The sequence below is a fragment of the Melanerpes formicivorus genome, unplaced genomic scaffold, assembly GCF_026170545.1.
Source record: "Melanerpes formicivorus ecotype bairdi unplaced genomic scaffold, bMelFor1.0.p_v2 SCAF_8, whole genome shotgun sequence".
NCBI classification, from domain to species: Eukaryota; Metazoa; Chordata; class Aves; order Piciformes; family Picidae; genus Melanerpes; species Melanerpes formicivorus.
Window position 1 is genome coordinate 22,072,049 of NW_027142360.1, and position 17,901 is coordinate 22,089,949.

Here is a 17,901-nt window from a genome sequence, read left to right on the forward strand (position 1 = left end):
CTTTTGTATGTTTTTGCAAGGAGTCTGGCAAGAGATATCAGAAGTAAATGCTCCTGCAAATCTAATGAATCTGCTGCTGGTAACAAGAAGAGCACTGGAAAGAGGCACGGTATGAGAAGCACTATCAGTGCACCAGTGAAAAGTTCAACCCTGCTAGACTCACATGTGTCTTTGACAGAGACCTGTACTATGAGTACTGAAAGTTATCAGAACCACATGTCAGATCCATGATAGGTCACAATAAATCTGGAAAAACTGAGATACACCTTGTGTCTTGTATCAAACTATAAAAACTAAGGATAGTTAACATAAGCAACAGTGAGAAATTGGATAAGCCTGTAGGCTCAAATGGTTTCTCAGCAGGAGTGCAACACCTTTGTTCTCACTGAGCTGAAGATCAGAATCTGACCTTTGGAAAGGACTTAGGACCAAGGCTTAGGCCCCAGTATTGTTACACAAGCACAACCAGAAATGGAAGGATAACAATACGACAGTTTAATATTGGCAAGTTCAATGAAAATTTTCACCTAGACCAAGACAAAAGACAAATTAATCCAAGCTACAATAAGCAAACTTGATCAGGTGTCTTCAGACCCACTTCAGGAACTAATAATAGACACACAGACAAGCTCAGTTTGCTATTCATGGTGGTTAACAGCTGAAATTCTTTCGCTCAAGAAGGTATCAGTTCTGCAACACACCTTCTGTTCCCCCACACGGTTCCTACGAACAATATTCATTGCAACATCTATATGACTGAAACCTTACAGCTCAGTGCCCACAGCAGCTCTTTACAAAGCTTAATCACTCCTCAGATCTACTATCACATAAAGGAGAATTATAGGGCTAAGCTTTTATAACATCCACACTCTTGCAAGCTTCTTCCCCTCTGTTGTAATTTCACATATCCCTGCTACGATATTTTCAAGTGCTTTCTTATGAACCTGATATCACCTGCACCTAACTAATGCCTTTTTCTTTCACCTTGTAATGTGTTTTCATTTCTGAAAACTATTCAGACAAAATAAGCTGTAATACTCTGCTGTTGAACCAAGCTGGTTTATCTCAGTTTTCAGACCTATTCAGTGAGTGTTTAGCATAAGCATTCTATTCTTGCTGGCTTTTAAAAGCAGAATAGCTTCCTGATCTAATGCAGGAAATCTAACACCAGTAATCTACTAATAATCCAGATACCTAGTACAAGAAACTGAACAGAGGCAGTGTGATTTCAGTCCACAGTAAGTGAAAGAAACAATTTCTGAAGCTGGAAAACTACATGATACAGCATTAGTTTTCTTAATTAACAGTGCATCCTGACATCTAAGTAAGACTCCAAATACAATCATTCATGGGACTCTCAAAGTAGTACAGCTCTTGGGATCCATACCAGTTATACACAGGCACAAAGTATTCTCCCTTACCTTTCTTCTTTATCAAAAGAGAAAATAAAAGAAAGCAGCATTGTGTGGTTTCTTCTTGCTGCATCGATGAGGCTTACTTACCGCTTCAGAGTTATCAATGAAAGGGTCGGTTTCATCATAACCATAGCCTATATCAATCAGATCCTGCAGGCGATCCTTCCGGTGTTTGTGGGGCTTTCCACCCTGAAAAGCAAGCAAGCCTTGCATTACTTGGGAAACGGGGAAGCAATGTACTAAAGCCTACAAAGCATAAGGCATTGGAGGGATGATCAGCCAGAAATCAGCAGTTCTGCTTTCTTGGATGCTTCCCTGGAAGGTGGTGTAGATAACTTATAATACCTGCCATACAGGATTGAGCTCAGGCAAACATGCTCTGCTATAGCCTCACTAGAATCATCCCTAAAAGGTACTCACTGGCCACCCAGTTTCTGCATGACTGAGATCTTCCTAACATTTCCTGTTTGGGGAGCTTTCACCATCCTATGCTTTTACAACATCATGGTAAGACTGCTAGTGATAGAAGGACTAGGATAATTTAGAAAGTGTTGAGTTGTGCAATATGTGACAGAATCCTTACAAAGAAAAGTGCTGGGAGCCTGGCATCCAGTAAAGATAGATTGCTTCTCTACAGAAGAGTGAAGCCTGAGTTAAAGCAGAAAAATATTGATCTGGTACTTGTGGATGTGGTGTCTCTGAGTTTAAGGAGTGACAGCATTCCTGTAACAACTGAAGATAAAACATATTAAGAGAAAACTACTTAGCAACGCAAAAGCCATCACCTCAGTCACTCACATGGTACAAGATCTGCAATACTGCTCCTTCCCAAAACATGCAGTTACTTTTAAAGAGGAAAAAAAGTAAGTTTTGAGGAGAAAAGAAAACCTTAGCAAAATAAAAGGAGCACTTAAGAATTCTGTTTAAACTCCAGTTGGAAAGCTTACACAATTCTCACAATTCTGACTGAGGCACCAGCAAGCCGTCTGAAGAATGTTAAGCTATACTTCACCTCTCCTCATCTCACTGATCTATAATGCAACCCACCTCTGTACCACATCTCTTCCTAAGCCCAAGTATCTTTTCCCAAGAGCTCCTTCAACCCTTCTGCCCTAGAAGGTAAACAGTCATGATACTAGAGCCAATGAAGATATCTAGTTTCTGAAGCTGCAAATAGTTCCCATGTAAGTATTCAGAAAACTCAAATATGAGTTCAGTAAATTAACTGTGGCATGTAATCTAAGGCTTAAACCACCTTTGCCCACCAGGACTAGAAGAGGCAAATACAATGTCAGTTTCTGAAGAATTTTGCAAGGGCCACAGCAGTCTATAACCCAGTAAACCTGATCACTATATTGGGCAAATGAATAGAAGTTATAATGAACAGAACTAACAGGCACAAGAATACACATTCCAGAGCAAGATAATTTTGGTAAAGCATGCTTTAAAAAAGGTACAAAGAACTTTAAAGACAAGAAGCTATCATGGAATAAGAGGAAAATCTACTCATACTAATGTTTGGCTTAAGGCTAAAAAAAGTAGAAACAAGTATTTCATTTTGGCAAAGAAAGCAATCAGTGAAATCACCAAGCCATATACACTCATTCATCTTTAGAAGCAACAGAGAGGTGGGCCAGGGGGTGGGGGAAAGGTGGTGACAAATTACTGAAGATAGTAAATAAAAACAAGCAGCCAACTGGAGAATCACTGGAAGGCCTCAGAGTTATACTGAGCCAGAAACTGAATTCCCTATCAATAAAGGCAAGGTAAGCCACAAAAAGGAAGTACAAGCCAGACAAGAAAAATATAGCACGCTCCCAAAATTTGTTATGCTGCTGAAGGAGCCCTGAGCTGTTACACACAGCTCTATGACATTTGCTCAACAATCAAGAGTGGTCAGAAAGAAGATAATTGGGACTCATGGAAAAAGAACAGAGAACACACTGAGAAGTCACCATTACATCACTTACAAATCAGGGCATCCTACCATTAATATCCTTTCACTTGAAATTAGAACAAAGAAAGAGAACAGTAAGCCTACAAGGATGTTTAAAGGTAAAAAGCAGTGCAGCCATACAGTAATGGAGTGTTATTTCAGTATCAGTATCACTAAGGTCAGAAGAGACGTCAAAGATCATGTTAAAACACTTCAGCCACAATCACCATAATCCATGTAGCACGCAGACAACCAGGAAAGATTTCACAGCTCCTTACAGGACAGGAATTATGGAGCACCAAATGAACTCATCAGGTTTAAACACAAATAAGTTTTCATGCAGCACAATTGTCGGGTACTCAGTGCTAGGCAATACAAATGTATTGAACTCAAAATGATCTAGCAAGCTATGGCAGAACAGTATACGAAGGGTAGCTAAACACCACAGCCTTTGCTGGGAGAAGTTAAGCTACAGATTGCTAGACAGTCACAGTGAAGTAGTAGCAATGCACACTGTCATACTTTTGGGAATAAACTCATCTTAAAGTACTATGCCATTAGATGGACCTCTGTTTTGGTCCAATAAAAATTCTCATGTACAAGATGCAATATGTTTTTACAGTGTTTGATTAAAAGAATGAACACAGGAACCATTCAGAACAGATTTTTATGCTAGTGTTTAAAACAGGCTTCAACTGCAAAGAGGCTCTGAATAATCAAGTGAACAAAAGGCACATTAACTGTATGTACATCATTTCACAAAAATCCATTTATTTATAGGCTTCTTAGTATCTGCAGGATATATCCCATACTGTACTGATCTGATTGCAAGAATTTATCTGAGAAGCCCTCAAGGAAGACTGTTCTTCATGCATCAGATTTTTCAGAAGTACTGTCACATGCTGTGACTAAAAACCTTGACTCAATTTTAAATGGTTATAGACAAGTAATAGCTAATTAATTTGAGAGTAATTCCTGCAAATCTGACAGACCTCTTTGTCATATCACCAGTGATCACTTTTACACTAACATGCTGTTAGAGATTGGGATTCCACTTCATGAGATTCCTTGTTCTAGTTTAAATTAAGGAGTGCATGTCTCATCACAGCAATCAGAAGATGGCCAGATGCTGTCAGAACGTGAGCAATTGTGCTGGGTCAGTGTACAGAGATGCAATTCCTCTGAGCTTGGATAGCAAGTAGAGATTGATAGTTCTTGTACTGGAAGAGAAAAAGGACTGGGAGCATCTAACAAGAATTAACCCCTCGCCATCCTCCATGCTTAGTGGCCCCAACCTAAGAATTTGGGTTTTATACAGAAGGCATTTCCCTTCTGGGAATTTCAGAGAGCTGAGGGCACAAGGTATTGCAGATAATGAGAAAGGCAAGAAATCAAAAGTGCAAATAGTAATCAGGATACAAGTGCACCACAAGTTTGAACTCTTGTGAAAGGCTAGGTTTTGTTCCCACCTGCTAACAATTAAAAGGATCTGTCTGACAGTTTTTATCACTGAGCATGGAACTCTAGATTTCATAAGTCTTAATAACATGCTTTGTCCATAAGTGTGCATGTTTACCTTTAATGTATCCATAAATGAATGAGACTGTTTCCACCACCACTCCCTCCCACATGGTTTTGCATGCTTTAAACAGACTTTCATCTGCTGTAGTTAAACATCTCCTCTCAGGACTTCATAAAATCCTTAACTTGTATTGTGAAAATGAGGTTTTTAGAAGAGTACAGTTGAAAGGCTTCATGGTCAAAACTTAATTTATCATTCAAATGAAAAGCAAACAGTGTTCTGAAACCACCTCCTCAAATGACTGGGTATACTGGGCTCCATCAATCCCTCCAAAAGATGAATCACAGAATCAATAAGGTTGGAAAAGACCTGAAAGGTCAAGTCCAACTTGTCACCCAAGACTTTATGACTACTAAACCATGGCACCAAGTGCCAAATTCTTCTCTTCAGTTTAAAGGTTTCTTTTGTTATGAACAGCTAACATGCCCTGAAATAACAATGACTTCTACAGAATGCACAGACTACATGCTCAGAGAAATCTGCCTTAGCCAGAGGAAAAAAAAAGCCTCTAAATAAATGAGACAATAAAGATGTTACTATGTATATTAATAGCAGAGATACACAAATGACTGCTTGTTTCCCCTTATTACTGAGGTGCTCTATTAGTAATCCAGAATATCAACATGCCTAAGCATGATAATGAGTTTTGATTGCCAGCTCAGAATTAATCACCCAACCCTACCCACATGAATTCTTAAAGACCTGTTTGGGTGTGGTTTTAATCAACGTTTTCTGATTTCCACCTTCATTTTTCAGTGAAAGCCTCTTGATGTTACTACCTAGTGTTGTTTAAGTCATTTATATTACACTTTCAGGAGTCAGCAGAGTATCTTTAGGCAGCTGGCAGCTACAAGGTAAACTCATCAAGGAATGACTTATTATTCAACAATAACTTCCTAAGGAAGCATTACAAAACTAGTCAGAAATTCATCAGGATCCATCAGTATTTAGCCCAAACAGAAGACCAGTTCAATAGCACACAACTGCTTTACATGAAAACTCTTTCCTCTGGCACAGTAGTTGTCATGAATATCGACCTGCATCTATTACTCATTTATATTTCTATAGCAAGCTTTTCCAGGAATAGCTTCACAAGCTGAAACATCCTATAGACAAATCTCTTCAGCAGACTTGTCTAATAAGCTTGTAGCAGCTTCAAGCTACTTAAATTAAATATAATGAGACAGTTGGCTCCAAAATGTACAGAAGTCATTTTACACTACATTAGTAACCCTATTAAGGAAGAAACCCCTGATGTTAACATCTCTGCAGCATCATAAGTTATCACTCTTAAACATCAGGATGTTTTAACACCAGTACAGTAACTCACATATTTCGCCTCGAACTTCTTGGCCAGCATTTCTACTTCGTGCCTCTCACGCTGCTCATCATTAAATGGATCTTCTGAGTGAACTGATTTCTTCTGGAAAACAGAAGTTGAATATTCATTGTACAAAGAAATGCAGAGTGCAGCCCATGAAAACCCACTGAATGTCAACACACAGTGCTCTGATGACTTAGCAGTCAGAAGTTAGAGTCGAAATTACTGCCTAAAAATTAGTTTGACCCCTTCAATTATCACAGTTTCTTTCTTTTTTTCCTAATGAGAAGACAAACAGAAAAGAAAGACTCAACATTTCCCAAGCATTCCATTACAACTTCAACTGAAAGTGCAAGCATAAAAGAGCACTGTGCCTATTTAAGGTTCGACAAGGACGAATTCTCTCCAAGTGCACCTCCTTTTCACTTCTGCTCCACTGGTGCCTTTCATTGGTGCTGTGATCCTTCCAGATACAGTACACAAGACGTACCTGGTATGCTAATCAGCAGGGAAGCAGCCAGAAAACTAAAAAGCTCAGCAAGTTACAATTGTAACTAATGTGACTCCTTTTAACTCTTGTACTGTTATTTTTTCTTTCCTCCAGGTAATTTCAGTAATTACAGAGGCAATTTTGTAGAACTCACGCTATGGCAACCACAAGGACAATAAAGATTATTCCAGCTGTACAAATAAGCAGGAAGTATCCCCTTCATGGTTGTTTTTTTTTAAGTGGGTTGTGCTTTTGAGTTTGGGTTGGCTTTATTTCTTTCTTTTTTTTGAGGTTGGGTTTTTTTTGGGTTGGTTGTTTGTTGTTTTGTTTTGGGGTTTTTTGAGAAAGAGGCTTTCACTGACACCCAATGAACAGTAATCCAGGGTGCACACTGTGCTTTTCCAGGGGGAAATAAGGTATGGCAGAAAACTAAGGTTACCTCTTCAAATTACAGCTCATGTAAAATGTACTTGTTGGTGTTGTTTGGAGGGGGATGAAGATGGTAAACTACAGTGGAACTGGGTTCCATTTTACAGAACTTTTAAGGCTGGTGGCTAACTTCACAGCACACAGATCACCCAATGAATAAATGAAGGCTTATGGTAATACAGAACCAAAAGCAACACTACATTCAGAAAAGCTAAATCCTTCCTCTGCAGTACAAAAAGCCAATATATTGACTAAATACTGACAAACCAGCTCAATAATATCAAGACCAATGCAATGAGAAAGACAAGCTGAGCAAAATGGCAAACAGCATTGCATTACCTCACATTCTCTGAAGTGAGTACTTGGAGAAAAATTAGAGGTTAATCTCAAAAAAAGTTTTAAGTTACACACTTATTTTCTGCAGGCAAAATTGAACATAAGATACTGTTTACTCTGCTTTTAGCTGGGAAAATCTATTCCACATCATCTGTTAGGCAAAGGGAGGCTTTTTAACTGTGAACGTGAACAGGCCAGGGTAGAGCAAAATGTAGTACTTCAGTGTTAACTTGTCTCTCTCCACCAACCTCTTGAACCTGTAGGTGACTATCACTTTCATTAGTTAAGCACCACTGCAACATCAAATTCAAACAGGTTTTAGTCTGGATGTTTTCTGAGGGCTCCAGACAGCTCACAGACTTGGCAGTTACTATTGCAATTACTATTTCAGCACCTTAACAGCCTGCTTGACAGAAGCCATCTTGGGCTTCTGACTTACCTGCTTTGAGTTAAGCTTTATGCAGCAAGCTTCAATTACATCAATAGAAAAGGGAGTGTTATTCTCACTTCTGCCAGTTTAAGAGGCAAACCACACTTCAACCACACTTAACTTACTACTTGCATCTGAAAACTTTACATAAATCCTGCTAAAACATGAACTCTACCACCAATCTATCAAGGATGTTCTCTTTATCAAGGCAAACAAGCAGGACAAAGACAGCATGGGTTTCTAACAAACATCTCCAGTAGCTTCTGATTCAGACTAGGAACTCAAATTTGGAATAGTAAAAAAGAAGTTGCATTCTCCTTGTGAGGTAAGCTTGGGCCATCTCCTCCATTCCATTAAGAGACACATTAAAGCAACATTTTAAGTTAATCCTGTGCAACAGTCCTTGCCCTGTCAGAGCCTGCCCCTGGAGAACCTTTCTTGATTGCTCCAGTTCTAAACAACATTACAAGATAGAAAGACAAGCTCCTAATTTTGTGATGCTGAGTATTAAGTGGAATAGTTAAGGAAACTGAGCAACTTCTTACAAGGGATGAATAGAGAACAATCAATCTTCACCCTATAGTTTGCATAGCTGAGTTTATATGAGCTGCTCATTTGAAACTGAATCATTATCAAACCAACAAAGTTGGAAAGCTAAAAATCCACTTAAAACCACAGTATTACCTGCCAACCAGTTACTACCTGCTTGGAAACAGCAAACCTCAGATTCTGCAGAAGAGTGGTGGAGTGCAGAGGTTTCTTGGTCAAGCTTCCTTCAACAAGGTAGTTTTCTCTTCTGCATGAGCTGCAGGTACAAGTCACCCTGGCTATTCTAACCCACAAGCAAGAACACTTTTCCTTTCACTTTTTTGTCTATTTTACAACTTCAAATGGGTTACACACTACAGTCAAAGACAGTCTTCTGTCATCCTGCTCCTCCTAGCACTGTGCAGAACAAAATCTCCTCTTGTTGGCTTTACCTCCAAAGAGACAAGCATGCACTGATTTTACTGCTGGATAAAATGTGTTGTCCCTCTTGTGCTGATCAACAGAAGACTTGAAGTTCTCCCTACCACATCAGAGTAGCTTTTCCAGCTTCTACCACACAGAAGGCAAGAAGTTAAACTGACAGGCCAAGCACACTTCTGTTCCTAAACAAGAACGAAAAGTCCAGAATCACTTTAAGAGGCTCACAATTTATGACACTCTTTCACATAATCATCTGACTGCTCCACACAGTCAGCAGCAGACAGGCCATTTCACTCTGGATTCTACAGAGAGCTGAAAAAGCTTGCACAATTTCTTGCAAAGCATTTCTGTCACTTCTTTACCTTAACAGACATCTCTGATTCCAGTTGTACCAAAAATTCCCTAAATCCCTGCTCCTCCTGAGAAGCCATGGAACTCCCACCAGAGCCACATAAATTAACTTTACCCCAACTATGCAGTGAGCAGACAACCAATCTACAGAAAAAGGCAGTCATGGAACTAGGAACTGCCACAGGGACAACCAAACAAAAAACACAAGTCAACCTCCACATGTTGAACTACTTCTAAACACCTTCACACAAGAGCTGCTCAGAAAGGCAGCACTTCAGAGCAGCATACTTATGCCACACCAACACAGGGAAGTCATAACTGGCACTGCTTGGCCACAACAGCTGTAGGGCAGGATGAACAGAAAGAACCCTTTAACTCACATTATAAGCTCTCAGAGGGATTAAAATCAGAGTTCATTGATTTTTCTGCCTCCCACATTTGAACACAATCAGTGTGTACATCTCTCCTACTACAGAGCCAAAAGTGAGCAAGCTGCTAAGTTTAGTTGTGGCATCATGACTGCCTAGAAACACTTTAATTCACAAAAGGAAAGCTTCAAACATTCTCAAGTTTGTGCTGGATGTAAAAATCCAATGGCAGTATCAATACTTCATTGCTGAGGTTTGTTTTTATCACCAGAGCGATCACATCCTTCTCAGTAGGAGTCATGTCCTTGTCCCCTGCTCTTTTCACTAAGTCTTCCCTATAATTGTCTGAGTATCAGACCTGAAAGAAGGCACAACTATTTAAAGTGTAACTTAATTTCCTCAACTAAGAATGGGTGGTTTAAGTGTCACCAGCTTTAAAAACACGCATTTCTCCTTCCTACTTGAATGGTGGGTACTGTTGGCTGCTTGCCTCTTAAAAGTTCTCTTCACAAACTTTGCTCCTTAGAAACCCAAGCAGTTCAAGTACCGAGTATTACCCAGTTGGGAGGCACAGGAAACGAGACAGCACTTCTTGAAGTTCTTAACAGTTACAGGTGAAGTTAAAGTTTCAAGCACATGAACTCTCATTCATCCCAGCTCTCCAAAAACTGCAGAAACTCATGTCCCAAGTCTGCTAATGGCCACTTCACTGCTTCTCAAAGCCTGAAGCAGAGCCACGCTAAGAACTCTGCATTTACCTGCACAGAGGCTACAGACAATTCGGAAAACAGACCAGCATGGCTATAGTTTCGTTCAGCTGCAGCAAAAAGCGTCCACGAAGAGAGAATGCAACTCTACACCTCCTCGGGAAAGCAAAGGGAGGCGATGAGGCACAGGGGTAAGCGGGGCACAAAACACTGGCCTTCTCCTACCACTACTCCCAGCAAATGCCAGGAGACACCGGAAAAGCCACCCGGGAGCCCCCGGTCGGCTCAGGGACAAGTGCGACGCCTCCCCTTCCCCCATGGCCACAGACACAGCTTCAGCACCAGGAGGAGCCCAGAGTGACGGTGAGGCCACCGGACTTCCCTCCGAGGGCGCCGCCCCCCCGGGCCGGGACCACCTCCGAGCAGCACGGGGAGACCGATAGCCTTATCGGCAAAGCCGAGGACGTGGTCCGCTGCCCGCCAGCAGGCGGAGGAAGCGCGTCGGGGCCCGGCCCGGCGGGAGGGGAGGGGAAATGGAAAGGGGAGGTCCCGTACCCGCGAGTCCCCGCACAGCAGCAGCTCCGGGTAGCTGAACTCCACGCAGCCCTCCTCGGTGGGGTCCTTCAGCACCACCTCCAGGCGGACCGTCTGGCGGAGCGGGAGCGCCTCCTGCGGCGGCGGCGGCTCCTGCCGGCTGCTCTGGCGCGGCGGCGGCGGTAGCTGCGGCGGTGGCGGCAGCGGCGGCGGCTCGGGCCGCGGGGGCTCTCGCTGCGGCTGCTGCTCGGGCCGGCCGGTCTCGCGGGGCGGCTCCAGGCGGGCGGCGCTCTCGCGGGGCGGCGACGGCTCCGGCCGGGAGAGCTCGTGCGGCGCCGGCTCCGGCGGCACCAACAGCGGCGCCTCGCGGCCCGCCGGCGGCGGCTCCGGCCCTTGGCCGCCCGGCTCCCGCTCCAGCGCTGGGCTCTCGCCCTCGCGGCGCCTCACGGGTGACAGGCTAATGAACGGCACCCGACGCGGCTCCGCCATCCTCCGCCGCCCCCCCCCCCCGCCCCCCGCCCGCCCGCCGTTCAGCCGGCCCCCCGCCTCACGCGCTCGGTGACACCGCTCTCCGCGCTCCCTCCCACCGGCTCCTCCTCCTCCCTCTCTCCTCCCCCCTCCGCCGCCCGGTTGGAGCTGCCCCCTACGTTCTCCTCGTCGCCTCCACCCCCGCCATCTTGGCGCCCCCCCACATAAATAGAAGCAGGCCCGCAGGCCGCGCAAGCGCACGGCTACGGCCGGCGCACCGCCCCGCGTCGCTGTTGTTATTGCTCAGCTTCCCCCCGACGTCAGCGCGGCCGCCGGCGCCCGCCCCCAGTTGCCTTGGCGATGTGCACGCTGCCTGCCGTCGGCTCCTTAAAGGGCCCGCGACGCGCCGGTCCGACAGCCGCTCGCCCGCTCGCCCGCCGTTGTGGGACAATGGCGACCGCCGCCGTCCCAGCCCAGCGCCTGCACCTCGCGGCTGCTCGCGGACGGGCTGTGGCGCCAGCAGCGCGCTCCCAGCGGGATCCCCTCTCCTGTGAGGCGCGGCGCGGCCCCGCTGAGGCGGGAGCGGAGGAAGGGGCAGTCCCACGCTGGGCTGCTTCGTACTGACGGGGCGGCAGGGACCGCCGGCAGGACCGGAGCTGCGCCCCCGCTGCCGGCAGCGGGTGTTGAGAGGGCTGTGCGGCGCTCGTCCGCTCGGGGCAGCGCGGGATGGCAGCCGGGGCCGCAGGCCTGCTGAGGGAAAGCTGCTCTCAGGCCTCCTGAATTCAGCGGCTGTGGGTCAGTCACCAAAAAAAAAACCAAAACCGAAAAGAAACCAACCGAACCCAAACCAAGATTACCCCTAAACCCTAAACACGCCCTAGAGGTCAGCTGAGGATGAGACTATTTCCCGGCTGGAAGGGTGGTGGTAAGAACGTGTGTTGTGGCATCCGCACGCACCGAATGAAGCCCTGCTGGATCAGCTGAGGAGGTCAGGCTTTGACAGAACTGTTCCATGGGGAACAACAAACTCTGCGCTGGCTGCCAGGTGCTCCTGTGAGACACGGTAGCTTCTGCTGTGCCTGCTCTGGGCGGTACCAGTGCGGGTTGCAGGGAGCTGTTGATTGGTGAGGAAGACTTCTCCCCTACAACACAGGGTCCTGTGAGCTGCTGACAGAGCCCTGGAACAGGCTACCCAGAGAGGTTGTGGAGTTTCCTTCTCTGGAGACTTAAAAAACCCACCTGGATGCATTCCTGTGCAGACTACTCTGAGTGATCCTGCTCTGGCAGGGGGCTTGGACTCGATGATCTCTGAGGTCCCTTCCAACCTCTATGCTGGTTTAGGCTGTATGTTAGGAAGAAGTTCATAGAAAGAGTGATTGGCCATTGGAATGTGCTGCCCAGGGAGGTGGTGGAGTCACCATCACTGGAGGTGCTTAAGAAGAGGCTGGATGGGGTGCTTGGTCCTATAGTATAGTTGATTAGATAGTGTTGGATGATAGGTTGGACTCGATGATCTCAAAGGTCTTTTCCAACCTGGTTTATTCCTATTCTAGTCTAGTCTAGTTTAGTCTAGTCTTGTCTAGTCTAAATGCCCTGTGATATTGTGATACTGTGGCCAGCAGCGAGACTTCTTTCATGAGCCAGAGCTGCCTGCAGACAGTGCAAGTGTTCAGCCTGTCACCACCTACTTGGACAGACTGAGGGCTGGTAATTCCAGATGGAGGTGTGCCACCTAGGCACTACCAAGTTTCAGGAAGCCATAAACAACTTCATTTGCAGTGTATTCACCAGCTGCATTGGAGTAGAGAGAAAGATGTAAAGATGTTACAGTATTTCTCCCCCCTCCCCCCCCCCCCCCCCCCCCCCTTTTTTTTAGCCTCAGAAATGCTAGTCAGGAGTAGTTTTGTTCTCCTCTTTTAAAGAAATGTACTCATGAAAACCAAACATAATTTGCATACATGTGTTATTGTGGATAATTACAGGAGACTGCTCTGTGCAGCACATTACTCCACTTTCCAAATTGCATTTGTGGCAGTGCGTGGTGTTTTCTTCTCACTGCATATGAACTCATTTAACATGACTGCTTGCTTTCATCTAGAGAAGATCTGTCTCACTAAAATGGCATTATTGAAAGTTATGGTTCCACTGAAAGGGAATACAGAACATTCCAGAATGCTGCTTACAGCAGAAAGCCAGTGGGATGACTGAACTGAGATGAGAAGTGTGGGCTGTCTCCTTCTGAAGTCTGAAAGGCTTTGTTGAGTTTCATAGTCAAAAAGACTTGTTTTGTCTTGGAACTTTGTGTGTTCTGGTACGAGTAGCAGGCTTGGTAGAGGTACTCCTCAAATATGTTTTTAATTTCAGTGTCAAAATAATTTTGAAATCCCCCTTCTTATGTACAGCTTTCTGATGATACACAGAGTTGTGTATTTCTGGATTCAAGCAAAGCTCCAGCCACGCAAGTCCTGCCAGGAAGATTCCAGTTTTCATCAACTTGCTACGTAGTCCACGTCATTAAGCATACTATGGTGCAAAAGGAACCTTTCCTCAGAAACAAACAAGCAAACCCAATACAAAACACCCGTTTATTGCTCAGCAGACAAGTCTTTTCTGGGCTTTTCTGCACTTCTGATGAATGCTTGCTTTCAGTTACCAGGTGGGAGACTAGACATTGCAATATCAGGAATACAACGGTTTTTGTTCACAGGTAGTACTTGGGCATACCCGTGGGAAGAGGTGAAGATAAGCTGTGCAGTTAAAGTATCCAGCCTAGAACTCAGTCCTTTCAGTCCCCTAAGATATGAGATATGTCCTCAAAAGTGATGAGTGTAGGACAGGTATTCCACAGGAAAGAAAGTTTTGCAAGTGTGAACGTTTGAGGCTGTGCCTTTAAGAAAGGGACAGTGCTGGGACAATTAAATGTAGTGGGTTGAGAGAGAAGGCCTAGCTCTCCCTCCCCCACAACAGCAAGTATCTGAGTTCAGTACTTTGCCTTGGCTTGTAGCACATTCTGCTCAGGTTGTTAACATACTTTTATAGTAGGGAAAAATAAGCTGAATAGCAACAACTCACCTGACTCATGACAGGGTTACAGAGAAAACCAGAAGTAGTTCTTGGAAATAGTTTCAGGTAGCCATTTGTTCCAAGTTAGGAGATTGCAGGCACTGATAGCAGAAGCAGCCTTTCACATCTAAGGTTTTCATAGGTGTTTATATACCTCCTTGTCTTCTGGGAGTTTAATTAGACAACTACACCTTCCTGTGTTATCTAACCTCTGAGCGTCTTGGAGAACAATTTTTTTATGAGGCTTTGTTTATGTGACTAGAAAAACAGTAATTCTGGATCTCTGAATTTCAAGTGAGCTTGCCAAAGACAGCTTAGTTTTGAACACACGAGTTCCAGGTTTGCCATATCAAACAGTTTTAAAAGGAGTTAGAGCTGGGGGTTTTTTGCCATTGTTTTTCTAGTCTACCTGTTTTGTTCTTTGGTGTTAGGCTGTCTCACGTATTGTTCATACATGGTATAATTTGCTGCACTTTACAATGGAGTACCTATCTTCAAGCAGATCAGCACTCCCACCCAGTCTGCTGTCATTTGCAAACTTACTGAGGGAGCTCTCAGTCCCCTCACCCATGATCATTTGTCTGTCTCCAGGGAGCTTGTTTTTGTAAGTTTCCCCACTCAAGCTTAGGTGGCATGGTATGTCAATTTGTATCATAATATAGTAGTATCATAGTATCAGTCAAGGTTGGAAAGGACCACAAGGATCATCTAGTTCCAACCCCCCTGCCATGGGCAGGGACACCCCACACCAGATCAGTCTGACCAGAGCCTCATCCAGCCTGGGCTTAAACACCTCCAGGGACGGGGCCTCAACCACCTCCCTGGACAACCCATTCCAGGGTTTCACCACTCTCATGGTGAAGAACCTCCTCCTCACATCCACATTTGTCTTCTGCTTTGCTTAAGATGAGCAGTGGGGCTTGCACTGAAACAGGAGCTTTACTGCTAGTAAAGCTGAGTCAGAGCTCAGCCACTGGAAAGTCCCCAAGAGATACGTCTACTTAGTGTGGGCTTTTTCCTCAAGATACCCCCCTGCTGTCTTGGTTTCTTATGGTCCATCCAGGAATCTTGTTGATCCTTATGGTCCCTTCATTGAAATTGCTGCCACAGCAACTTCTGCTTTCATTGCTTCAGGAGATGATACAGCTGGAGGCAGGATGGTGTTTGTGTAGCTGTTACTAGAACTGCTGCTGCATTACGAGAATCTGCTGTACCAACAGTGTGGCTGGTGTCACTGGCTTTCTATTTAATGAGGCTGTCTGAACTGAAGTGTGCTTTTTATTGAACTTGTCTTGCCTCCTACAGCTTTAGTAAGTTGCTTCCTGCCAGATCCAGAGTAGAGGAATAAAATCCGCCCCCACTTTCCCAAACCAAGCACCGGTGCCCTGCAAACTGTTTCAAAAACTAATTTTATCTCCAGGATCCTTCCCCTCCTTCTTTTTTTTGTTTTTAATTAAGATCCTGTTTCTGGCAGAACATACATCTAACTTTCTCTCCTCAGGCACATGTACTTACAGTTGTTACCAGCTGCTCTGCCACATCCTTAAAAAGTCCAAAGTACTCTATTCAGTGAAGCGAACAGCAGCTTACAAGTACTGTAGGCAGGTAGAGAAATGCCAGATGCTGGAACTAGAAAAGACCACATTAGGTTCAGGTAATTAGAATGTAATTTACTAGGGCAGGAATACTCATTTATCACAATTTCAAGGCAGAGGAACCATGACTATGAACTTTATCCCATGCATTGTGAACTGCCCAAACATTACTTCTGGAAGAATGAAAGCTTGAGTCTGTGAGACACTGGATTCCTTTGAAGAACTTCAAGAAGAGACTTGAACAAACCCGATCAAAAGTTCAAAGATTGACACCAGGAAGTTTTAAGAGCAGCAGCAATTTCTATGCTAAAGGTAGTTACTGCTCCTGTGCCTGGAACTGCTTTTTACCTTTACAAGTGGATTTAGGCGCACTGTTCACTTCCGGAAGGGAGAAATGGTCTTCTGATACTGTTGTGTGCCAGAACAGCATAAATGGCATTACTGGGTATCTGGTAGGTAGCTGATGAAAAGAGAATGTTGGTTTTTACCTCACATTAAAAATAAGCTAGGAACTAAAGCAAGTCTTCAGGCTAGAAAAATAAAGAGATTTACAGGATCGCGTATGTCACGACAGCCTGAGTTCCTCATCCAAAGGCAGGGCTCTTAACTACCAGCTGTGCTGCTCACCTGCAGTTTCTCAGCAAGAACGTGGAGAAGGGCACAGCTTCTGTATGACTGGTCATTTTTGTGCCCTATGGAACATTGTAACATTCTTTAAGCTAAATAGGAGTGTTAAAGGAACCTCAGAGAAAATTCAAAGCCTCAAGTGCTGAGTTCCCATGGAACAGCAGATTAGGATGAAAAAGAGGTAAGAGAAAACTGAAAGAAGGACTACATCTTAGGCAAGAAGGAACAACCTGCTCGAAGAAGCTGCTGTTTGGAACAGCTTTTGATCCTGGAGTGAAAGTGAGGTATTAAGACATTACACATCAGCTCTTAAGTGGGTGCATTTACCAAGCAGAATGTGAGTAATTTGTTCCTTCAGATAACAGCAGCAAAGCCAATTGTAACAAACAAGATAAGAACAGTTTTCTAGTTATAGCTTATTTTTAACTTAATTGTTCACAATTGTTTCTCATCTCAAGATTTCTTGCTGGAGCAAGCATGCAACTTTCATCTTGAAGCTTTCCTAATGTCAAGGGTGAACTCAGCTGAGGTTGACAAATAAGCTGTAAACTTCTCCAGTAGTAATGATTCTAGGTGAAGTGGTGTGTGGATGCTGCGTCTTAACTGAAATGATTTTGGGAATGGCAGCATTTGAGAGGTTTTCCTTGCCAAACAGTGAAGATTAATTTGAGGTCTAAAATCACTAGGAAATTCTTCCTTGTAGGTTTACCCTCTGCTAAGAAAACAAACAAACAAACAAACCCAACCCAAACCAACAACCTCCCCTAACCCCCCCCAAAAAACCCCACACCACCAAAAGAAACAAACAGACAATCCCAACCGATGAATGAAAACCAAACACCCTGCCCCCCACACCTTCTAAATGGTCACAAGAAGAAAATGAAACCCACTGAAGTACCAAAGATACATGAATCTTTCAGCTAAAATCCTGGAATTTCCTTGTAGATATAAAGAATGACAAGAAGGGAAATGCTGGAAATAAACATGGAAGAGATTTTGCAGAGGAGTACCTGGAACACAGCATAAGCCTTTTGCACTGAAAATACAAACGTATAGGAAGGGAGCAGAATTCAATGAGGTGGCGAAGAAGCTTAAACCAAGCAGCACCTGCCTGTGGCATGTGGATTGTGTGTAACAATGTCACTCTAACCGTACTTAAACCGAGTTTAAAGCTGATGAGGGACTGCCTTTGGAAGACCGGATTTCCGTAAGGGTAGCTCTTTTATGATTCACACCTACTCATTAGACGGTGTGAAAACACCTAGATATTTACAGAGATT

General features: G+C 44.3%; 1 protein-coding gene across 1 annotated transcript in view; it reads right to left on the bottom strand.

Moving 5' to 3' along the window:
- Positions 1 to 11,372, bottom strand: part of UBN2 (ubinuclein 2) — a 48,843-nt gene extending 37,471 nt beyond the window's left edge. Inside the window, exons 1-3 of the mRNA XM_068142611.1 lie at positions 10,890 to 11,372; positions 6,264 to 6,356; positions 1,503 to 1,604 (exon numbers count right to left, since the gene is read on the bottom strand). Coding sequence (XP_067998712.1) covers positions 1,503 to 1,604; positions 6,264 to 6,356; positions 10,890 to 11,357 — 663 coding nt within the window. The 5' untranslated portion in view covers positions 11,358 to 11,372. The remainder of the gene's footprint in view (positions 1 to 1,502; positions 1,605 to 6,263; positions 6,357 to 10,889) is intronic.
- Positions 11,373 to 17,901: the final 6,529 nt, after the last annotated feature.